We start from the raw sequence: 25,521 nt of genomic DNA, 5'->3' as shown, positions 1-25,521 counted from the left end.
GAGCTCTGGCAATATTTGCCTTTTAAACTGAGGGAATTACCTGTTTTTATTATTTCACTCAACTCAATTATTTTATCTCATGTCCATGCTTCAACATCATGTATTGAGATTCATTAACAGTTCTTTGGCAGTCACAAGACACTAATCATCTGTTTACAATATTGATCAGCAGCTTTCATGTTAGATTACATTTGGAGTGAGAAATAATCCTGCAGCAAATAGTAAATAAAAGACTGGGAAGAAAGGGAAGAAGCTAGCTTAGGCTATATAAAGTAGTTTTTTCAAGTACCCTGGAAACATTTGCATCCCAACAAGCTGGACCCCCTTAACAACTTCCAGCTCTGATAATTCCAACAGAATTTCCCATCCACAAGTTGTTCATTGTCTCTGGTCATCTGTATTCATAAAGATAGAGATTTCTATTCCTACGGATACAGATTTCTGTTGACTTCTAGGCAGTTTCTGAGTTGCAAGAATATTTATGGACTAATAAAAAATACTTGGGTTCTGATGCCTCAGCAATTTCATTTGTTACTGTATATACATTCTTTCTGTATTATACATAATAGGATGCTATTATCTCAGTTCTTCAAAATGATGTACTTTGCAGAATGGAAATTAAGAACTAAACACTAGGAATTAAAGTCTTACTTTTCTGAAGTCACTAGCTAAATTTCTTCTGAATTAGTCTGAAAAGGTTGATTTTTGGGGCTCATCAGCACTAGATTCATGGGGGCTGGCACTAGGAGAATGTTGAAAATTATATAAAATGTGGCCAAGATTAACTTAAGAATCTGCGTTACTTTTCGGAGCTTTATTAAGATACCTTAGTCTTACTGAATAATAAGATACAGTAGCTCTGTATCTATAAAAGTTGTGAGCACATGCCTTCAAACGATGGCATTCCTTTAAAGTATGTTACATTCAGATAGTCAAAATTACTAGTTCCTGCAGTTGTATCCACAGTCTTTTCCCAGAATAGCTCTCAAAGGCAACAGCCGTCAGATAGAAAAGACAAAAAATTTTTCCTTTGGAATCCTTATTCATATAGTTACACCTACCTACATTTGTGGTTGTTAATTTACAAAAATTTGCTGAAACTCAATTTAGTTTAGTCACAGAGATATAATAAAGACTTGTATTTCCTTTTCCTGCTATTATAAATATTTCAGAATGAATAAGTTACTGTCTTGAAGCTAGTCTGTCTTCTGCACATGGATGAGGACAGGAAAAAGTGTCAAAGAAGAGATAAAGGTGAAGAATTTAGATAAAACTTGTGCAGAGGAGTAGGAGACTAAATAGATCTGGCAGCAGCAGGCTGACTTTTCCATTACTTTCAGATTTAATTATGAGAGTTGCTTAAGTTGTAGATGGTGCCTGTTAGTCACATGATGTTGCCAGCATTTATTTCCGAATCAAATCTATAAAAGGAAATGAGAGTTCTCGGTCCTTGCAAACCACTTGTCTGGTAGGAAATCACTTACAAATAATAAAGTGCGTACTAGAGTATGAAATAGTTCCTTGATGTATGACCTTCAAAACTGGTTTAAGGAAAACAGTTGAAGCTGTGAGTAGTAGAAACTTTTCGTACTGTAAGAATTATAAGCTGCAGGCTTGTGTTTTTTCAGCTCGCACGACAGTTGTCTTCACTATGAAACTGTATTTACAGAAGCAGCAGGGGTTCCCTATGGGCATGGGCAGGAGAGCTGCCTGGGGACGGGGGAGAGCCACGTCCGTCAGCTTTGAACTCCACCGGTCTGACTTCGTTGGTGGTATCCCCACCATCTGAGTAATGAAAACTGAGGCAGACTTGTAAGAAGGGCTGAGAGCACCACAGGAGTAACTTGCATAGGGGGTCAAGTTCTCATGGTCAAAAGGTGACAAAGTGCACATTTAGCTTTATATCTTCAAAGCAGCAGGCAAGCATTAACTGCATGATTTTCACTGCTCAGTGAAATAATAATCCACCAGAGGATTTCAATTTTTTTATACTGATTGGTGCCAGAGTGCATTGTGGCATGGAAAAGACAACTGCCTTACTATGCAGCTAATAAAAAATGTGATCTGATACAATACTACTCAAGAATTAAAACCGTAGGGGATTCAGATCCAATTCTGCCATGTTACAGCATGTAGGTTGTTATTATTGGCTTGTGTTTTGGAAAATAAATCTTGATAATATTTCCTGCAGTGAAATGCCTGAAGTTTACCAATTTATAATATATGTCTTATAGCAGTACTTCTCACTTCCGTAACAGTCCCTTCATCGGGATTGCAGAGTGGTTTGTACATACTCACTGACTGGACGTTGTATTGACTTATAAGAAAATGAAGTATGATGTTTGTTGCAGTTTGTTACACAGAGGCCCAGGAGTTAAATGATCGCAGCAGCAGTAACAAAACTGCTGTGGGTTGATTTGCTGTCCTCTACTCTCAACGGACTCCACTCTGCCTAGTTTTGCCTAATTAGATAAAGATTCAAATTTTGACATAAAGAATCTGTACACTTTTGCAGTGCCATTATTGCTTTTAATAAACAGACAAGCAGCAAGCAAACATCTCCCAGTACAGGTGACACCCAGATTATGTGTTTTTCAGTAATTTTTCCAGTTTGAAAGCTCAGTGCTCTACAAAGACAACTGTGTAATCAGCATCTTGATCAGAGGGATAAACCATCTGCTGCCAAATTTTGTAAATTCATGACTATTTCTGATTCTTCTATTTGGTCAGTACCATGAATTTTTGTATGTTGTTCAGCACCTGCAGATTTATCTCACGCTTTGTCATCATCTGTTGTCCACAAAAAATTCTTCATGAGAGAATTTTAACAATACTTACCTTTTTCTTTTCACAAGTGCTGCAGAAATGCAGAGGGCAGCAATGTTGCAGGATTGTGTAACACACTTGTAATTACTTTCACAAATAATTTGAGAGGGTTTTTTTTTAAATGAAGAGCCTTATGGGCATTCAGAGAGAGGTCCTAACATAGACAAAACCAAAATACCTTCAAGGAAAAGAATGTGCGTGAGCTTTGCATCCTCAGTACTACATGTTTTTTAGGCACTACATACAGTAAGTAATTTGCTTAAATTATTTCTTCTACTTTCCTTAGTAGAGAGCTTGATGCCCCCCTCAAAATAGCAGGTAGGCAGCAGCATTCAAGGATTTGTGATGGCAGACTGAAGGTTGAAATACACTATTAAAATGGAAACTAGAAGATTGAATCAGAGGTTTTTGGATTAAGTATGATAAAAGCTTCATTGTCTAGCTCAGAAAAAAAAGCCACTATTTAATAAGTAGCGAAGAAAAAACATGGAACTGCTCTTTGACTTATAATGCATTTTTATCTTCAAAGGCTATCTTATCTACAGTGCTGGCCCCAAATTATTGCAAAAGCACAAAATCATGGTTTTATTTTTGTTTTTGCTAGTATGATCTAAAGAACTTCAGACCTTTTTTTAGTGTTTGACACATATGAGTTTGAAAAAGGTATTAATATATTTCTCAGACTTTGTAGATGAGTTCTGTGGTCTACGAAAGTGAACTTGTTGATTTCTATAAAATAAGATGGCAGATGGAACATGTTTCTAGCAGGCAGAAATAGAACTGCTAAGGCAATCAGGCTGATACCTTAACTGTACACACTTCTTGGAAATGGAGTGTAGAGTAAGAGCTTAAAAGTCAAGTCACAAAAATAGTTCAAGAAAGGGACATAGAATGTACTGTGTCAGTTGCACTCCTGGTTTTTGAACATTGTCAACGAGCTCCACAATTCATACGTTTTGTCTAGATGCGGTGGCATGTGGTAGCTACGTGAAAATGGTGCTTTTATACCTTTATAAATACTGTTTGTTTCCCCAGCTTCTTTCCTTGCACTTCCAAGTTGGATAAGATTCTCCTAGGAGTTAATAAACTAATTTTGTTTTCTTGGAACATAAGATGCCTCAACACAAGGGTGTTCTGTGAAGTGGTATTTACTATCCTCCCGTGTTCAGTTCTAATGAACTGAGGTTACGCTTAGTGCAGACTGATCGTGCTTCAAGGCTCTTGCCTCCAGCCTAAAAAAGGCAAAACAAGTCCAATGAACAGGGAGAGAAGGTAGATCTGGATGTATTATTCTGTAACTCTCTTTGATAGATCCAAAGTTAGGTTTCGGAGGCGGGTTAGAGGCCAAACTGCTGCTTTGCCTATCAGAATGAGTCACTAACTAGCAAAGTAATTGCATTGATTATTGCACACCCACAAATTACAACAGAAAATACCTTGCAGGGGGTGGAGGTTGTACTTTTCCTAAAGGTTTCTGTATAATTAATCTAACGTAAGTGCTGGTGCTTTAGAAACATCTGAACCCTACTGTTAAGCATGGTCCTTGTGTGCCAGTTGACTACTCCTACATGGCTTCAGTGTTTCTCGTGCTATTGCTTGGGTGCTAATGGAAGGTTTTGACACCACTGCTGCTGGAAAAATTCAAGTCATGTATTCTGCTTTTGTTTTTAAATTGTAACTCTGTTTGCCTGTCTTTGTTGCAGGCATTAGGAGTTTGAGCAGCTGCACTTTGTATACCTACAGCAAAACAGCTCCCTTGTTAGGCAGAACATTTCATAAAGGATTAAGAAGTGGAGCTGGCTGAGCCATAGGGGACACCTGTCTCATAAACAAGAGGCTGGTTATCAAGAGACTGTACTTGTTTGTGAAAGAGGTAACTGAGCAGGCTTCCTTCTCTCTTGGGTGTCTTACCTGGTACTTTACCCCATAATTTCTGCATTAAGTCCGTTTAAAAACTTTTGTTCCTACAGCTTACAGTTGCACTCAGTAGATGCTTGGGGGTGAAGAGTATTTTTAATAGAAAATGAGTTGCTACACTTGGCAGAAGCAAACCAGTAATAATTGGAGGCACTGGGGCAAATTATCACTCACTGTCACTTCTGGGTTTCTTGTAACATCAGTGTACAGCTGCCTCAGTTAAGCACTGGGTTAAGATTCAAGTTTAAAGTCAAAGTGAGGCTTTCAAAATTAAGATTGCCTGTTCAACGCCTCTATATACAAGATTATGCAGATAGCTTTTTAGATTTTTTTTTTCCTCTAAGGCCCTGAGTCTTGCATTGCAGAGAAAAGCCTGGGCAATGGAAAATAAATACTATACAAAAAATTGCAATAAAACGTTGTTTGTTTGACTTAAATTCATCTCCCTACTGCCTACCTGATTTGTTGCATAGCGTAGAAGTACCTTTTTTTTATTCTCATCATTCACCCTGAAGCCCCAGGTATTATTCCCTCAAGTTTATTCACGCAGCAAGTTTGCATTACCACTGTTATAATATGTTATTTTTAGTTTTACTATACATTCTTAAAACAAAAAGCAGATGATTTATTCTTCGCTACATACTAAAAAATATTAGCTGTTGGATTATATTACGTTGAGCTGGCACGTAGATCTTATAGAAAGATAATCATATGTGTTTTAAAGGCTTCAAGAGATTAAGAAACTACTATGTATAGCAGTACCATCCTATTTGGAGATTCAGAGATGCTTATATAGGGTAAGCATGATGGTAGACTATAGAAATACCCAGCGTACTGGGATGTGTCGGTAGCCTCCACAGGGAAAAGTGGTTTTCTTCCTTTGACCAGATTTCTAGCTCTCGAATTATTATATTGGTCATTATGTTTAGAAACACAGATATTTTTCTCTGTTGTTTTTCTTTCCCTTCATTCTTAGCAGTTATGTTGTAGAGAAAGTTAAATTTAAAGCAGAATCCAGCCACAACGGCAATGTTGGGAAAGTTTGTCTCTGATTCCAAATGCACGTCTTGAATTAATGAAAAAATGAATATCGAGAAAAAACCAGAACCTAATGATAACAGGAGTGGAACTCTTAAATTTAAATTGCCCTAATCTTAATCTAAGTATCTAAGAACTGTCTGCAGTGAGTAGAGACTGCAGAGGCTTGCAGGAGAGTCCTGGAACCACAAAAGTAGCTTTTGCTTTATCTTGTTTAATTCCAGGTTTTACCTGGCTGAAATATAAACTTTTTAAAATTGCCGTTCTTCTGTTACTTTACATGGCTTATGCTACAAAACCCACCAGAATACCGATACACTAATGTGATTTGTGGCCTGTGTTGCAGCCAGCGTGGCAGCAGACCCCTGTGACGCTCCCGGCGGCTGCAAAGCTTTCTGGAGCGTGAGGGGGGAGCTGAGCGGAGCTTGCCTTCACCCAGGATGCTGTCCCTCTGGTCATCCCCCAGGCACCACGTGGAAAAGGGCTTCCTCACAGCTCTCGGGGAAGTGGAGAAAGTGTTAGGTTAGAGTCCTTCCTCCTAGTCATCTCTCCCAGACCTTGTTGCTGCCCATCCTCCCCCGTAACAGCACAGTATCCTGTGCTGCTTGCTGTTGCTGCCACGCTCAGCGGCTTGGGCTGCAGGCTGATGGATCCGGTTCAGTTTTGACCTCAGATGTGGTACACAGAAAAGGATGCTTAAAAGGATATTGTTTGGATTGCGAAGTCAAACATGTCACATTTAGAAAACCCCGAAGGTAGTTTGCCTATGCAACCTTAGTTTGACTCCACTGGGTGTCATCCTTATGGTATTACAGTGTTACCCACCTGTTGTCACTCTTTTATTCCACAAAACTTTTCCATAGTTGAGTGGATGGGAGACTGGGACTGCCTATGTACCCCCTGCCCTGTGCATTGGGAAGTACAAGCAGGGTACACCCCGCTCGGTAGGGAGGCATATACCTCCCTCCCCGTATGAATTCTGTGGATCATCTTGCGCTGCAGTTGTTGTTGGGAGTTTGGGAGGTCTTAGGGTGGGAATTTTTAACGCATTGCGTGATTTACTTCTTGTTTGGTACATGAGAGAAGAAGTAGTAACTGAAATTCAGAATAGAAGTGACGACTTCATTTTACACCCACAGTGGCAGAACTACGAAAATGTGTAACGTTTGCCACTTCTTTAAATGGTTGTCAGGCTAATCAGACAGGTTTAATCTGTGTTTTAGATGAGAAATTGTCTTACAGTCCTGAAGCTTAGGGGCATAAGAGCATGAATTTTTGCTTGAGGGAGATCGCTCTTATTTCACATTGATCTAAGCAGCTGTTTCCAGGTTTACAATATATTAACAGAAGAAATATGCGGAATAGAAAATACAGTGGAGTCTTCCACATCCCAGTTTCTGGGAGACTGAAAGGTGACATCAGGATAGCTATTAAATGTATGCTCCATCTGGAAGGAAGACAGAAAGGAATCTTAATAGAATAAAAATTGTGTTCCTGACCTAACATGAACTTTTGTGGTTTGTAAAGCAATTAGATGAAAAGTTCTGTTTCCAAAAAGATTTGTTTTTGAAGATATGTCATTGTTTAATCATCACTAATATTTATTCCCAATTTAGGCAGCTGAAAAGTGAAACAAGTCCATTTTTTAGCGACTTGAAAATTTATTGTAGGAGTTACAAGGGGGAAGAGGTTTCTAAGGTAACCTACCAATAAATAAGTTTATTTGCAAAATAAGGAAAATTAAATTTCAGGAACATGCTGTAGCTTCTAGTAGGACAAAGTTGAAAAACAATGCTTTGAGACTTAGCTGTAGTGCATCTGCATTTGTAATCTGTATTGGTTTCTTGGAACGTTTTGTATAGGAATATATTCCCTCCTTTTTTTTCAACCTAAAAATTTTACCTTGGAATAGGTGAGTAAAAATGTTTCTACAAGACCTTTTTAAAATGTAGTAAAAATACAGTACTGTTTACATCAGTGATATCAGCTCAGGGTGTTTCTACATTTATGTACATCTTAACTTATTTCGTTCTGAAAAAAAAAAAGGAATTGTAACCTGTCTATGTCACTTCATGATTTTTAGATGATGTGTGAATATTTATGTATAGCAAAAATTATCTACTAGGAAGCTCGGGAATGCAGGGCTGAGTTTTTTGAATTGTCTCAGGAAGAGTGGAAAATTTCCCGATAATGTTACATTAGTAAATATTTGAGATGTTGTGTGTCACATCTTCATTTTGATCACATCAAAATTTTGGTATTGTATGGTCTAATGATCGCTATAAATTCTTAGGTAACTGATGTAAATTAATGTGTATAAAGTAAAAAATACCTGTAATTCATGAGACCTGTAACTCGTGAGACCTGAGGCATCATCATTTACTTCTCTAATGCTCTAATTAAAGTACTACATCAAAAAATATATTAAAGGTTTTATTTTATATGTCTATTAATAGGTGCAAATATTTGTATGCCTCTGTCCCTAAGGAAGAGTTTGGATGAAACAGCTCTGTTTTGTTTGGTGTTCATAGACGTGTCATGATGTAGATGTTTTTGTGCTTTCAGGCTTAGTACCTTATTCCTGGTCCTCTTCAGTATACTAAATATTTCAAGTAGATTTTGGTGACTTTGATCCGATAGAGGTCAGCTGCATGTGCTTGCAAACCAAGTGCATCAGATGCCCCTAGTGATTTTCCATGTCCCTGTTCTCTCCTGTCCCAGTTGAGGTTTCTTAAAGGACCTGGCTCTTGACTTTCAAGAACTTCTGAATAGCCACTTTCCAGAAGTCAGACCCTTAAGAACATCTTAGTTTGGCCATCTCAGAACGTAAGTTGCTAAGGTCACAACTTACTCTTAAAACCTTATTTGTGTTGTGCTGACCTAAGGTAATGTTTTGTACGTAGTTCCCCACCCCCCGAAAACATTAACTGGAAGGTTTTAGCCCATCTTGCTTTATCAGCTGGAGCAAATCTGAATTTTCTGTCCTTTGAATTACCCTGCCTCTTCCCTGTGTCGGGTGTCGCCAAAGGTGGCTGCCACCCCGAGGATACTGCAGCCCCAAGAGCAGGTGCTGCAGGGCGGGCTTAGTCCAAAGCCCGCACCTTCGTTAGCTCACCAGTGCCTGTTTGCCAACGAGGGGGCCATGATGTGGCCATGGTGGGAGGAAGATGTGACAAGCATTGGGGTCTATAAGAATGAGTCATGGGGATTGGGGGTTGGGGAGCGGTTGCAGGAAGGCTGGTCGGGCAAAGGGGGCTTGGTTGCAGAGGTTGAAGCTAACGTGGTGACTGCTATCTGGATGTTGTCCTGCGATGGAGAGTAGGTTGGGATCCAGACATCTCTGGCATGTGTGAGCAGGATCCTCCTGTGTGCTTGACTGAGTGCAATGGGAGCCTTCAGCAGTTGAGGAGAAAAAATACTGAAGAAAGAGCAGACGAGAAGGGGGTTAAAATCAAGTGTGAAAAGTTGGATTATGGTACTTGGTGTCTTGAAATGAAGCAGGATTTTTCTGGAAGGCTTTAGTCACCTGGGAAAGAAGGATCGGGTAGCTGTGTGGGAGGCAATTTGCAGGCAAGTGTACTCCTCTGCAGTAGATCGGTACATTTTAATGAGGTAAGTATATTTGCTCCGTTTTATAGGATTTGCTTTGGACTAGAAGTCTGGAAGTCGTTTTAAATAGACTGCTTTGAGATATAATGGTAAGGTGGAAATATTTGAAGCATATAATATGGAAACCCTGTATTTACAACATATTTGTAGGGTCTCAGAAGCTGAGCTGAAAAGACTGCCTCTTTTCCAGAAGAGATTTTTAAGAGTAAATAAAGCTCATACAGAGGATGTAAAAACAGAAGTGAAGATAGAAACTGCTGTAGCTATGCAATTTTTTTTTTTTATTTACTTATTTATTTACATCTGCAGCCATCTCTCAATCCATCCCACGTGCAGGAAAGGAAGCTTTCACGCTGGCATCCTTATCCTCTTCCCATCCCCTTCCCATAGGCTGTGTGGGGCTGAATGGGGCCATTTTTTAGACGTAGGTTCCCCTCAGAGATGGCTTTCCAGGCGGATGGGAATTCCCACTCGACGATAGCAAGGAGGGGGAGGGTGGGCATGCCGTACTCAGCCCCCGCACCTGCAGCAGCAAGCACCTGCGGGAGGGCGGGCTGAGGTTGTACGCTGCAGTACACGCACCCATTGAAGGGGGTGGGAGAGCTGGGTCCTTTTGCCTCGGGACCCTGACACTTATCCAGAGCTCGCTCTTTCCATTGAGAAGGCAATGCCTTTCTTTGGACAAAGATGCCAGCAAGTGAGATGCATTCAGCTGATGCCCTAAATATCAATGAAGCATAAGCTTCAAGTTTGAGGAATGTTCCATGTTTTCTGGTATTTATCATTTTGACTTTTCCAGTTCTTTCTTTTTCTTGTAGTCATGCTCTCTGTTATGTGTGTCCGCTTTCTCCTTCTACTTATTAGTTTGATATGTTGTCCTTTCTTGAGCTTGTTTTTGCTTTCCTTCTGCTGTAGGAACAGAGTTTATAATAGCCGTAGCATGACTTCAAAAGGTGGATCTGCAGTGTTTTAAACAATCGTTACATAAGTCGTTAAAATAACAAAGACAAAATAAACGTGTCCTCACAACAGTGAAGAAATAAATTCCAAGGGCAGAATAAGCATATGCCAATCTCTAGTGTTGCTTCCTCTCTTCTTCCAAGACTTTCTGCAAAGGTTTTTCACACCTGCTTTAACATCTCCTTTTCTCTAAAGTTTAGAAAACTTATTAAAGAATGGATTTTTCTCTCTCTCTACATTGTGCACAATATAGTTGAAAGAAAAAAACATTTCTTCGGTTATTCAGGACCTCTGTAGCCATGTTCAAAGCTTAAATAAATAATTTTCAGTACTAATTTGTTCTGAAAATGTTGTCTTGTGTTTTGCCTCTCCCTGAAGACATCGCCAGCAGGTCACAGGCAGTTGCTGAGGAGCAGTGTCACCTTTTGGGGCACCTCACAGGGGTGGTGTGCAACGTTGGGAAACCCGTACAGAGTAAAAGTGAACTCACTGTGCTGCCAAGATCTTTCTCTACGAACTTTGTCTTCAGAGAAGTTTTTAATCCTGAAAAGGTGTGGGGAGGGACTGGCAAACAATTTCAGAAAGTTTCAGAATTCAGATATTTACACAACATTTCAACAGGATTATGAAGTGAATAGTGATATTACAGTCAATTTACACAGAGCCAAATTGAACTGCAGAAAAGCCATTTGTTAGGTTTCACAAATTTATGACTGACCAAAGGACTCTGATGATATAGTAGCTGTGTTGAGGTGTTAAGAGATTACAAGGAACTTCTGTGTTTAAGTTGACGTACTACTTTAACAATTTGGTTTGAGGGAGGAAAGACTCAGTCATATAATAAAGGAAATACTAATTTGTCTAACCATTCTTTGTTTGATTTTAGAAAGCTTTAGCTGGAAAAACTCAGTTACGGTTTGACTTGCCAATAGTGATATAACATAAAATGGACTCCCAGCTTTAAAACAAGCTGGAGCGTGTGATGCTCAGTGGCAGGGGCTGGAGGAACGAAGGAGCCAGCAGGCAGGGTCAGACCTACTGCTCTGTGTGTGTGTTTTACACAACGGAGCCATGGCTTCACCGTCACCAAGGACAGCTTTGATTCCTCTTTCAAATAATTCTGAAATAAGCTTGCCGGCAGATATTTCTAGCTTGGGATGCTTGCGATAGCAGCTAAGAAAAGCACGTTGTGCCAGGCAGCTGCTTGGAGGAAGTGGTGTTGAGCAAAGACTCTGAAAGTCTTGCAATCAAATTATTATGTTGCATGAGAAAATACCGAGCAGCGGAAAGTTGGGTTCTTCAGGAAAAATTACATAATCTTTTTAAAGTTACAGACTGGTTCTTTCTCTGGGAAGCTAATGTTTGTAAGCTGAGCAGCTTTTTGCATCACTTCTATGCCTCCTCCATGACAGAAGCATAAATTCAGTTAAAAATTAAGTTTGCATGCTTCTAGGTAACATTTGTACTTACAGTAAATTTTATATATGGACTGGTATGAATTTTGAAGACAGTCTTCATTACATATCATGTACTGGAAACTGTCAGCAGCCATAAGTTCAGTATATTTTACTGCAATTTTGCTAATGTGTTTTGCTTTTCTTCTTTAAAGGTATAATCTATCATTCTGCAGAAGTATAAAGCATGAAGGTTGGGGAGAAGGCACAACACATATAGATTGGGGATTGAAAAGATTGAGAAATGTTCTCTTATTTGTTGCATTTCCAATTTTCAGGAATTCTTTGAACATGCAAAAAAGCTCTGGGATGATGAAGGTGTAAAGGCATGCTTCGAGAGGTCGAACGAGTATCAACTGATTGACTGTGCACAGTAGTAAGTATTTCTTTTTATGGAATTAATAGCCAAGAATGTAATCATTTATAACAAGTTAGAAAATATATTTATATTAGCAAGATCTGGGAGTTTCGCAATGCAGTGATTAGCATTTTAATTCTCTGTATAGGCTGAGCATGTATAGCAAAAGTATTTGATGGTTTTATCGTAGTTTGCTATTACGATACATCTAAATATTCTGCCTCAAATATTTAACAGCTAATAAAGATAAGTATGAAAAAAATGAAATTAAATAATTTTAAGTATCTTTATTCCATTTGAAATATATTTACATAAAATCATTTCAGTTGAAATATTAAGTTTAAAAAATGTAGAGCCAATCTAAGAAAAATGCTTTGTTTTAAATTCTGAGACCCAGACAGCGTTGAAATTGCTCTGTGTTTTCACATTCCATTAAAGCTTCTAAGATTTTTACCTAACTGGATGCATACCTGCATAACTAATATATTTTCTGGGGGGGGAAAATCATAAGCAGTATTTCATTAAAGCTAGTACTACATTTGGTATTCTCTCCTTCATATACATCAAGTGAAGCGGTACATGTGTGCGTAACGCAGTCATAATCCTTAAACAGGTTCATCTGATCGGAAATGTTCTGAAAAAAGATGTCTAGTAGATTGTGAAGGTGCAAATCATAAACACATAGTACATCAATGAAAACAGATTAATCAGGAAATAGTACATTAACATGCCAGGGCTACAAAACTCAGCTGTCCTCGGTAATAACCCAGCTCTGAATTGGACTTTGACCAAAAATACACATTTCATGTGAACTGCTATTGCAAAAATGTATACTCTTACAGTTGCTATGTGATTTAGGGTTTTCAGAGAACACACTCTAGTGTGTTATGATTTGTCTAATTGGCAGTATGGTCAGCAGCAATGCCGCAAGTCTGTTGTAGTGCTCAGTGTTTTGTTTTTCTGTCCTCTCTGCTCTTGGTGCCGAGGCTGAAGCAGAGGAAACGGGACGTGTCGTGAAAGGACTTGTCGCGCTTCTGCCGCAATGGGGAATTTCAGTGCTGCAGGTCATAGTTTCTTCTCCCTCTTTCCAGACTATTTTTGGGAAAGAGAAGGATCTGGTAATGATTCATCAGCACATGGAAGTGAGGGAAAATTACATATCTGTAGGAAGAAACTCATTTGACCTCAGTGGACTGAATCTACCAAAACTTGGGCATTTGCTCACAGTCCAGAGTGGCTAGAAAAGAAAGCAGTGGTTGTACACAAAAAAAACTAGAAAGTTGTCCTAAATTGTGATCAGTGGGTTTCCCCTCTGCCCTCGCGTACCACCACCACCATGGTACAGATCTGAGCTATGCTTGCTGAAAAGTCCAGACTGACTGTTTATGATATCTATTAATACACTCAAAGACATCAGACCAAGAAAATAGAATAATGACATGTATTTAAAATGAATGAATGTAAAACTTACTTTACTGATAAGTAAAGGTCAATGCGTCTCCCAGTCCTGCTTTGGAAAACAGTGCTGAAAGGACCAGGCAAAAAAGGAAGACATTGAATTATAGTATTAATGGTACTGTGCTTTCCCTTAAAAAAAAGATGCCTATCTACAGGCTTTGACAAGGAGAAGAATGTTAAGTCCACTGTCCTGAAACATAAAACTAAGTCCTACTACCTTTTTTCCTGAAAGCTTAAAGGAAGATTATTGGGGGGTTTTCTATGTATCTTCCCTCCATAACTTCTAACTGGCTTGCTTTTTCTTTATTCTGATATTATTTATTATAGTAGTAAATATAACGCTTGCATAATTCTTCACCTTCAAGGCACTTTATGAAATACTATTTGATACTTAAATATCCCTTGAGTGTATCTGTGCTTTCCATTTCATGATCTACCTGAAAATGTAACATCTAAGTGACTTACCCACATTTACAAGCCTTCAGTCTTAAAGCAGAGACTTGAAACTCGGGAATAGCCGTGTCATTGATCTGATCAAACAGCCTTTTTCTCACAGGTACTGATGATTTAAGATAGTGAAGTGTAATCTTAACAGAAAGAAGATACTAAAAATACACCCAACTTTTATTTGCCCCTCCATCATTCCTTGAAAATTAAAATGGTACCAATAGAGTCAATGAAAAGGAGATTTAAAAGTTGCTGTGTCTTTGCTGCACGCGTGTATTTATATATTGCACAAAAACAGTAGCTGCTTTACCCAGAAGAACATTTCTGTGCTAGCATTGCATGGACCTTATTCAGAGTGGTGGGGTCATGTCCGCCTCATAACTGGCAGAGCGTGTGAGACTAGGTTAGAAATAGAATTCTGATACGCACATACATGTTCTTATGTGCACTTAGAAAATACTAACTGTGAGAGTGCTGTCTTTCCAGCTCAGCAGGAGTGGATGGTATTTCTCTCAGGACCTGTCCATGGTCATCTTTAATTGTAAAGGAAAAAAGGGAAGGAGTGTAATGCTGATACACGTGCTTACTGTGGGATTTTGAAACATCTGCAGTGTTTTCATTACACTGGCTTTGGAAGAAAGCATCCCATGCTTTCAGCTAAATCCTAATCTTTTACTTGATAGTGAAGGAAGAACATTATCAGTAGGTCATCACTAATTTCTCTGCTTAAAAAAAAACAAAGCAAAACCAAAAAAATCCCAACATGTGTTAAAAATATCATTGGATTACAAGTAGGGTAGCTGACTTAAAATACTGAAAAGCATTCTTAGCGAATCATAAAGTCAGTAGCCCAACTTGCTGACTGTTAAGTGAGTTACAAATACAGTGTATTTTGGAATAGTTTAATTTGGCTACAGTACAGAGCTTCTGTATTTTTAAAACTTAACCTAATTTTCTTTATTACTGTGGGAGAGATATTTTTCTGGAAACAGAGGTAGCAGAAAGACATGAAGGCAAATGTTTTATTTACATTAGGCCTGAAAGTTGCTGTTCCTTGATCACTAATGCCCTTTTAAGTTACCATGGTACTGTTCCTTCACGGAAATGAGGATGAGGGCCTGCTTGTCAGACCATTTTAATATTCTTACATGACTCTCCATGTATCTGCACTTCTTCTAAGTGTCATGTTGGTACATCATGTGATATTTGTAACAAATAAGAATCTGTGACCAACCCGGAGGTCAGACCTTGTGGTCTGACAGTGGTAAATGTATCATAAGCAAAGATCTGAATTGTTCTTTATCACTAACTACAAAGATATTTATGTAACTCTTGGAGGGGGAAGTATTGCATGGCAATCAACCATAGCTTTTCCTTATTGAGCTTCATATATTTCTTTGATATTAATATCATAAAACTGGCAGGTTATTGTTTTCCCTGTCTTCTGATTTAATATTTCTTTCAAGTTAAATTTCAAGTTTAATTTCAAAAAATTATATTTAATTTGAAAAGTTGATTTGATTTAGTTGTGTCCTCATTTGACTTGTCTAGATTTCAGCAGGTTGGTTTTGTTGATGATGATAAATCTTACACCTTACTTTGGTTAACTTTAACTTATTTTGAACTACTGTGATAATGTCCATATTCACATACTTTATATTCAGCAAATTGTAGGTCTATAAGGGACTTTCAGATTGTGAATTAGTGCTGTCTATATACTAAACAGACTGAACTGTCTAGTGTATAAATAATAAACCAAAATATGTTCATTAAAATTTTCTTGTAATTCTAGGACAGTTTTCTAAAAGCTAAATAGTTTCCTATAAGATGAACGCAGCTCCATTTTTCAATATTTCAGTTTCTTCGTGCTAGTTATCGAATGCCCAAATTTTATTGTATCCATGGAAGGGAACTGCAAAGCAAACTCTATGAATGTAGAACAGATCAAAACAAATAAAGGTCCAGGTATGATGGCCTCCATTTAAAAAAAGACCCAGAAAAAGAGTTGATGAGTTGATTATGTGTCTTCATAAACTTCATAAATTTAAGTAAATTAATTTATTTGGCAATGAAGAGGTATCAAATTTCCTTTTAACTAATAGCATACCACAAGGTAGAGTTACAGGTTGTAACCACCCGTTTGGTGTTATATATGTAAGTGGGTTGACTTCACCTTAATGCTGGTGAAATGGTTTCTGTATTATAAGCCCCCTTTCTTCACTGCAAACCGTACCATGTGCTAATTGGTGGCTGCTCTAGCAATCCCAGAAAAACCACTGAAGTTGCTTTTTGCTTGGAGATCTAACACATGTGCCCACAGACAGCAGTGAAGTTGAAGACCTCTGCAGAACATCAGTTGTCATTGGGGGATATCAGGCACCCCCAGGTCTGGTGATGTCTGTCCCTTGTTTTGAGAAAGTAAGGGCTGAGTTATCTTAGTTGTGGTTAGTCACATGTCAGTTATTCAGTTGACTGGGTAAAATCAGTTGATAGGGGATACTTACAGTGCTTAGACACTGTCAGGGAAAAGGTGGTAGTTTTAGAGCAGAAGAGTAGACAAGCAGGACTAGGCACTTTTGAAAGGGGAGAAAAAAGACAAAACTAGAACATCCAATTCTCTTTTTAGGTCACACAGAGTTTGCTCAAGGCATTGTTGTTAGGAAAAAAAAAATGCTGTCAGGTTTATTGGAAGGTTCCAGAGTTTAATTTTGTCCCATTGCATTCACACGAAATAACAGCGTGTGCGTGCATGGGTGGCCCTAGCTGGAAGGGTTGTACTTCGGCTCAGTGAGTTCCTCACTGTAGGAAGTAAACCAAGGGTTTAAGGGAACTCTGCCCTCAGCCAATACTTCATCCTAGTTTTCCTATCAATCTTCTTTACCTGATAAAATATGCCACTTCTGATATGCTTAAGTGTGAAGGCCTGAATTGGTCTCTCTGCAAACATTTGGGCTAATAAAACTTGATTATGCAAGTTCTCAGGAAAGCAAACACAAAGGATGTGAGCTTGGCCAAAGAAAATTGAGTTTATATTTGAGCTAATATACATTTATTATATGTATATATAATATACATATAATACTTATACTCGAGACACACCTCGAGTTCTTTTTCTTTGCAGTTATTCTATGTTGGAGAAGGGTTTCAGCCAACTTCTGAGGCATCTATCTTGGTATTAGCTGGAGTAATTAAAAAAAAAGTTCTTTGTGGTGTTGTCCACAGATTCAACTCCTGATGTGAGAAAACAGATAATTTTTTTTCTCAACGGCAGCACTTCTCGAAACCAAGCATATGTCTGACTTTCCTTGTGCTCTCCTAGAGATAAGGTTTAATTACTAGCATAGACATAGTCATCCCTAAATTCCCTCTTACAGAGGTCAGAAAACCTACCTTGGCATTATCTGCTTCTTTTGTCTAGTGTGGCACTTCTGTCCGGTGTGTTGGTATGTACACAGGCTACACGCATGACTGTAAATAAATAGGAGCATTAGTGCAATTCGTATACTTCACTTAGTGTGGCTTCATGATTTGTTACTTAATACTGCTTCTTCTAGGGATTTTCCTAGAAGATTGGCTGTATCATACTCCAAATTGGATTCTGCTAAAGCTGTCACAGGGACAGGTCACACACAGGCTGCATCAGCACAGTGGCAGCTAAGTCCTTCCTGCAGTGCGCTCCCAACACCAGTTGTCAGTGAACCCAAGCCACCTGCAGCAGTGCCAGTTGTTCTCAATATTAACCTCTTCAATGCCAAGGTCTTCATTCATTCCTAATTCAGTCTCCTTTGAAAGTGCCATCCATGTACAGTAATAACTCCTGGTGTTTTGGTGGTGTCAAGCAGGTTTTTTATTCTGACAATGTATGAGGCTTCAGCTTTCCCAGCTTTGGTAGCAGAATAGCAGAATTGCTTTTTTTTTGCCTCTTTACCATTAGAGAGTAGGAAGGAGGTGCTTTCTATCATCTCAGCATCTTTGTGAGTTTTATAATTTCCACCATATACAGGATTAAATGAAGGGATTATACCCTGCTTTGTGTACTTGTTCACGGGCTCTCCATCGGCATACACTGTTCAGCTCTTTCTAATTTAAGAACACTGGAACGTGAAGAAAATCGCTTGGGTACCCTTGAGATCCGAGTTGAAATTTTGCTGAAAAATTCTATAAACCACTTAATATTTTGCATAAAACTGTCACTGGTAATTGGCTGTAGCAATTAGTGACTGGCTGTTGCAGCCCATCAAACATTTTTGATACATCCCATATCATACGTTTTTGTCGAAGGAGATGCATGGAATTGGTGCCTTCAGTTGGATTTGTATGCTCTCGGCCCTGTCCCAGGTTTCTTCATAGTAACTGCTGTGTAGGAGTAATTCAGGTAGTGAAGGTCACCCGAAAAATAGATACCATCCAAAGTTGGATGGCAGGAGCCCCACAGCACTCCCGTTCTCTATCGCTGAAGGAACCGAGAACAGTTTCTTCATCATTTATGTTCTCCAGGAAGATGACCAACAAGAGGCCAAAAGAATCTGACCTGGTGTGCTTGCCTATAGCATGACAGAACTGCAACAGAAAATATAAACACAGTTATTGTTGAATAAGAGACTGTTTTCTAGTTTATGCTGATATATTTTCTGTGAAATCATTAATCCAGCGATCTATATTTAAACGGAGAAGTAACAGCCATCGATAATCAGAGAATCTGCACCACTTAGGGAAGACATGTTAAGGAACTGTAAGTCTTTCATTTTGTCCCTGGAGTAGCAGTGTGTTATCTGTGTGTTCTGACACCATTTGAGGCAAAACCCAAAATTACTTCCTTTAAATCTGCTGGCTTTTTCAAACCACCTGGGAGCACTACAGTGTATGACACACCGCCATCTCTGTGTTTGGAAAGACTTTGATGCCCCGTTGCTCCGAAACACGCCGCCTGCGTGCTAACAACCCCAGTGCCAGACTTGGTTCTTGTTAGGACCATTATGCCCGTGTAGAGAAAACAGAAACAGAGAGGGAAGACAATCAAGTGGCTTTGTGCAGACATCCATCCCGGAGCGTGACATGTCCAGCCTCGGGTTTGCGAAGTCCTGTTTGTGCTTCCTCTGTTCGCTGCGTACTTTGAAGACATCTTGGTATTCCTTTGTGCATGCCTGAGAAAGTAAGGAGGCTCATTGAAAGGGAAGCAGGCCCATGAAATACAGCTGCTGAAATCATGTTTTTGTTGTGGAAAGCAAGGGAGCAGAGGGAGAGTTTCAAGGAGTAGCTCAAGGATTAGGGAGAAGGAGAGAAGTTGTCTTGCATACTGATCAAAGAATCGTGGTCTAAATGTTTTTGAAGTCCTTTACACACGGTGGTAACATTTATTTTCAAATGTAATGTGGTATAACTGTGGCTTCAGATTCATATTTGAAACCTGCTTTTTATTGGCAGACTAGAGCCAGAAGGTGTGGAAAAACTAGGAACCCCCTTTCGTCTTTGCTTTTTGTCTTTAATAAAATTTCTTTCATCATAATGGGTGGTGAAGTAAATGTGGATGTATGTATGATAAATTAAGGTAAACACACTGATTATAAGCTAGAAAATATTACTTTTAAAAGCAGTGATTCTTTTTAAAGTTGTAACTGCTTATTAAATACAGGACAAATACATTTTACTTAGAAAAATGAGGAAAAGCATTGATTATAAATGTTTCATTCCTCATGTAACTGAATTTTTGATGGTGATATGGGAAAACTATAATAATACGATTTTCTTCCATCTAAAAGTCTGCTCTGGTTCATATATAAACAACTCACTATGATGATGAAGTTTCTTCATTTTTCCAAGATCTCATGCGGTATCACTTTCAAACCTTAAAAATTCATTACATAAGTTAGAAGCAAATTTGTTTGGTTAATTCATGAACAGGTTTTTTCCACTTACCTGATTTAAACTATAAACCTTAACCAGCTGGTAAATTGTTATTCAATGATAGAAAAAAAAGAGAGGGGTTGTAATTATAGAGTAATTACTTTAGCCTTACCGATGAGTCTTCTAAACAGAGGTGGTTGCCAGATAGGACAAAAGTCATTCTGCAGTGTGTAACGCTTAAATTTTTCACTGTTTACTAACTAGTAGACCACACTCTTGAGAGGCAGAATTGTGGTTTCTTAAAATATGCACTGGGAATTCTCTGAAACAACCTTTTCATCTGTTGCTGTGATTTTTTTTTTTTTTTGTCATTCCCCTTTTTGCCCTCACTTATGAAAAAAATCATTAGACAACCAATTCTATCTTAATTTTGGTAATCAAAATGTGACCATGATGTTATAGTACTAGTCGATAGAAGTACACAAATATGGAAGAAGAAGCAGCTGCAGAAACCCCAAAATGCCTTTGTATTTTCAGTTTGGAGGAAGTAGCAGTATGAAAATACTGTTCACAAATAGCCGTTATGGCATACGAACATGTACCTGCCTGTTTTAGCCACTTCAGTTCACAAATGCTGTCCATACCTAGAGAAGACAGTAATATTTCTCGATTAAAATGTAAGAGAAAAAATAGTTTATAAACACAGCACCCTCTCTGTCTTTTAAAAATTAATATGACAAATATTTTTTCCTATTAACTGGTTACCATTGGAGAAGCCTTTAAGCAGCCCTTGATGGGCTGCTCAAACAGAAAATTAAACCATACGTTTTCCCACACACTTCTGTGTGCATGACAGTCTGTTTTCTGCAGTTTCAGAACAAGCAAAAAGGTCGAAAATGTAAGGCAGAAAAACATAAAACATTCCTTAACCTCAACTTAAGGTAGTAAAAAAGTCTAAAGACCAAGCAAAGTTATGACAAATGCATGAAAGTACACTTTAACTCTTTTTAAGATGTTTTATTAAACATTTCTAGTTTCCTTTGAAAAATGTAGCGAAGCTGAGCTATTCTGTTGAGGAAAGAGTTCTTTCCTCCCTAGTCGACAATATTTTTCTCTTTTTCCTGAACACCTGATGAATGGTTTTCTTCATTTTTTTCCTGACACAGTGTAATAGTAGGTGCAGGACATGTTAGTGTAACACAGCAACTCAGCCCCATTTGGAAATACAATCCATGAAGCAAATTAGAGGACTGCAAATAGGTCCGTCAGCTGAGCTTGTCTGCATTTAGTTTTCTGTGTTATTATCCTGTATTTAATTTGGAGGTCCGTTTTTCTATATCCCTTCTGCAGAAGTAAACTGCAGACTTTCAGAGGCTTTTGCAATTGTATTTGCAATACACACCGAGCACTTTTAGAGCCTGAGCAAAAGCCTGCTAAAGAGTCAAGATACTCAGCATCACCCTCAGTGTATATGCTCTTAAAGCGTTAATATCCTTTAAAACAAAGAAAGAGCATTCTGTTGTGTTTATTATTAAAGAGGAAAGGCTGTGTTTATTTCATATCACAGCAGTGAGGACAGAAGTGAATAGGTACTGGTACAGGGCTGAGTCAGTGAACTGGCACAGTGGGACAGTGTGACTGGTGAAAATGGCCAGAATCTGGGATATTGGGCAGGGGGAAGGGAAGGCTTCTCTGTAGGACTGGACTTCATCGAGGGACTTTTTGTTTGAATTTTGTGTATTACAAATAATATGAGGTCTTTTTAAGTTACATGAATGGAAAATAACGAAGTTAATAAGCAGACTTTGAAAGTTGCCTTGAAAGTTGATGTCTGTCTAGAGTACAGATAACTGCCAATAAAGAGAACTGTAAATACTGTATATTCCCTCCTATCAAATCAAAGAAAGAGTAAAACTAAGCATCACTTAACAGTAATCGTGCTGATACAGCTTAACTCCAGAAGCCCTGATTGTGAATCATTGCTCAGCATCAGCATCTCAAAACGTCTTCAAATGAAATAAAACTGCAGATGTTGGTTATCTAGAATCTGCATGCAGGATTTATGAGTGGATTTCAAAAGGAAGTTGTAGGTCATTCTGTCAGTTCTGGTGTTATTTATATGCTGTTCTTGGTTTAGGACTCTTCCAGTGTATGCGTGGGAGAAGGAGTAAACTATGACCAAAGCCAGCTTCATTATATTGCAGGGAATGTTAAGAGTCACTTATATTTACTCCACTTCTCCAGCTTATGTCGATTGGTACAGAATTTAATTCAGTCTGTTCATTTACAATTCATTGTCGAGTGTGTGCATGTTCTCGGTGGAAGAAATTAGTTTAAAAGAATACGTTAGCCTATTAATAAGCTTATCATTATGTAACACAAATGTGTTTTAAATTTTTTCTGTGGGATTTTTTTTTTTACTATGCTCTAGAGAAAAGTGTTTTCCATATTCTGTTGCCTTAAACCTAACCTACTGTGAAACACTTGTTTACATAATAAATTTCATATAATACAACTGTATAATAACTATAATAACTGTAAGTTGGATGCTTAAAAAAGAAATAAGAGCACTGAAAATTTAATGGCAGGTTATATGGGATACTGTCAAATTATTTACACTTGGGGTTCGACTTTCCTTAAATGCCACATGCATTTTTTCACTTAGAGATGGTCAGCTTTTCTTTTTTCAAGTAGACACTTCACACCACAGGATAATGAAAGGCCAAGAGTCATATTTCGTCCTTAAGTAACTACTCATGGGCCAGACTCTGCATACATGGGCTCCTCTGCGCTAATATATGTACACAGCCTTGTTTATGTTAGGATCTACAAGAAGCCAGGGTTTGGGTGGCGGTGTTTTTCTAAATTAATGCTGCACCAACAGATTTGAAAACAGAAAGATGGTGGAATGTCGAAGTTAAGAAATGAGAAAATAAAATACAGTTTATACTGTGTTGGAAAAATGTAAAGGCTAAGCCTCTATGCTTGAAAAAGAAATTTTATACTTCAGACTAAACCAAAATAGAGTCGTGGTATTTGTCAGTTTGGTTGTAATCCCAATTTTAAGGTAAGTCAGACTGGGAGACTAAGCAGTTTAAGGATTCTCATAATTAAGTTAAAGCTAATTTTGTTTATTTTAATACAAGACAATAATGATGCTGCCAGAATTTTTAAAAAGTTTATTTGACTTTAGAGAAGCTGTTTCATTTGTGTCTATTGTAAAAGTATTCTTTCTGATTTAATTAGAAATGTTTGTTATAATGGTGAGTTTTTACATAAAGTTTAATTTGAGCCTAAATTAAGCAGTGGAAAAAGAAAATATGTATAAAATGTATCAATAGACTTCCTGTTTAATGGACACACTAAATAATTGTCTTCTAGAATGTGCTGGTTTTGACTGGGATAGAGTTAATTTTCTTCCTAGTAGCTAGTATGGGGCTGTGTTTTGGATTTGTGCTGGAAACAGTGTTGATAACACAGGGATGTTTTCATTACTGCTGAGCAGTGCCTACACAGAGTCAAGGCCTTTTCTGCTTCTCCCACCACCCCACCAGCGAGTAGGCTGGGGGTGCACAAGAAGCTGGGAGGGGACACAGCTGGGGCAGCTGACCCCAACTGACCAAAGGGATATTCCATACCATATGACATCATGCTCAGCATATAAAGCTGGGGAAGAAGAAGGAAGGGGGGGACGTTCAGAGTGATGGCGTTTGTCTTCCCAAGTCACTGTTCCGCGTGATGGAGCCCTGCTTTCCTGGAGATGGCTGAACACCTGCCTGCCGATGGGACGTGGTGAATGAATTCCTTGTTTTGCTTTGCTTGCGTGCGCGGCTTTTCCTTTACCTATTAAACTGTCTTTATCTCAACCCATGAGTTTTCTCACTTCTACTCTTCTGATTCTCTCCCCCATCCCACCGGGCGGGAGTGAGTGAGCGGCTGTGTGGTGCTTAATTGCTGGCTGGGGTTAAACCACGACACAGAATAAAATTTGTGAAAGTTAATTTGTTCTAGAATTGGTTCAAAAATCAGTTTTTTCCTCATTTTACTACTCCCCTGACAATTCCTCTTTGTAATCAAAAAAGAGAGATGATCTTAAGCAGTTATACTTAACTGCTAATGCAGGAAAAGGTGAATCTTGAAATCAGTTGTATGGGTTTTTTGAGAATAGTTTTCATCTTTAGTTTCCTTTCATGAACATTGTGGGGGAGGTTGGGGGTGTATTTTTGTTTTTCAGGTACTTTGTCACAGGAAAGGAATTGGGCTGAATATCCAAATAACATTTAAGTACATTTTTCTGACCGAAGCCTGCTGATGCATTTTTTGACTCCCTGCCTTTGCCTCCTTGCCATTTTTTGTCTCTGTAAAAGAAGGCTTCTATACCTTTCTTCTGGTTTAGAAGAATGTGTTTAGGGTTGGGATGATCTGCATTGTGGACATTAGCATCCTGAAAGTCTGATGGTACAGATTTTGGATAATTACTGTTTATTAAGTTTCTTTCCAACCACATTGTGAAGAAGTTTAATGATCAGCATGCATACAATTTCTTGGCCTCCACTTACTTAATGGCACAACTATGTCAGACCTGTAGTTGCCAACACTCCTATAGCAATTATTAAAAAACAGTTTGTTAAAGAGCAGTAGGGTGTTAAAGAGCACTATTGCCACTAGAGTTTATTCTATTTAGGGAACGCAGAAGTAAGCTGTACTGGTAAAGGAGCTTCTTTATCCAGAATTACTTTTATCTTCACTGAGTTTGTTGACCTATTACCTTATGTTGTCAGGGCCTTAGAAACTTTTTTTTCAGCATGTTTTTCATATACTAGATTTTCTCCATGAGCATAGTGGAGTCTGCTTTGAAAAGCTTTTCTCTAAAGAGACAGATGCCAGTGAACAAACATTTTGCTACATTCTACAGAACTGGCAAGGCCCGGTGTGAAGTAATCACAGTAAACTATAGTTCATTACATCAGCATTGTTACTATTGTTTAAAAAAAAGAAAGAGGGACGTCGAATGTAGTCACTAGTTTTCCCCCAGTTTCATTTTCTATTAAGAACTACATGGAAGTCTTCCTGGTTTGGTTTTTGGTTTTTGCTTTAACTTGTGGTATGTACTGGTTACTCACCTCTTTCCTCCGTAGTTCGTAGGCAGCTGATGTTTGTAGGGTTTCACATCAAGGCAAGAGGTTCTTCAGAGGAGGTTGTGGTGGAGAGGGAGTGCAGAGTGCACATTGCTTCCCGTCAGTGCCAACCAACACAGGCGAAAGTTTAGGTTTTTGACCTGATAGTACTTCAAAAGTAATAATCAACAAATTACATTGTGTAAAACTGGCAAAGGTGAGACCTCTATTAAAGCTTATTCATAGAAATTGGTTAACTTATTTATAAACACAGGATTCTGTACCTCTGGCAGGGAGTTCATCGTAATATACAATACGTTGAAAGAATGATTACATGATGATTAAAACTGATTTTAGGAATGCTCTTATGTAAGTCATAAACAAGTTGTACCTATTTAGAGGATGAAAAGAGGAAGAAAGAAAAGATTGTAGGTGGGCGAATATAATAATAAATACAGGGTTTACAAATAAGGCAAAAATAATAAATTAGTAA

The 25,521-nt window shown here is 38.4% G+C and overlaps 1 protein-coding gene across 1 annotated transcript in view; it reads left to right on the top strand.

Moving 5' to 3' along the window:
* The window catches only part of GNAL (guanine nucleotide binding protein (G protein), alpha activating activity polypeptide, olfactory type), a 128,538-nt gene that overhangs the window by 54,017 nt on the left and 49,000 nt on the right, over positions 1-25,521 (top strand). Inside the window, exon 5 of the mRNA XM_009318532.1 lies at positions 12,083-12,180. Within this exon, the coding sequence (XP_009316807.1) occupies positions 12,083-12,180 (98 nt within the window). The remainder of the gene's footprint in view (positions 1-12,082; positions 12,181-25,521) is intronic.

Source organism: Pygoscelis adeliae, unplaced genomic scaffold, assembly GCF_000699105.1.
Source record: "Pygoscelis adeliae isolate BGI_AS28 unplaced genomic scaffold, ASM69910v1 Scaffold42, whole genome shotgun sequence".
Classification (NCBI taxonomy): domain Eukaryota; kingdom Metazoa; phylum Chordata; class Aves; order Sphenisciformes; family Spheniscidae; genus Pygoscelis; species Pygoscelis adeliae.
This window is presented reverse-complemented; position numbering and strand designations above follow the sequence as displayed.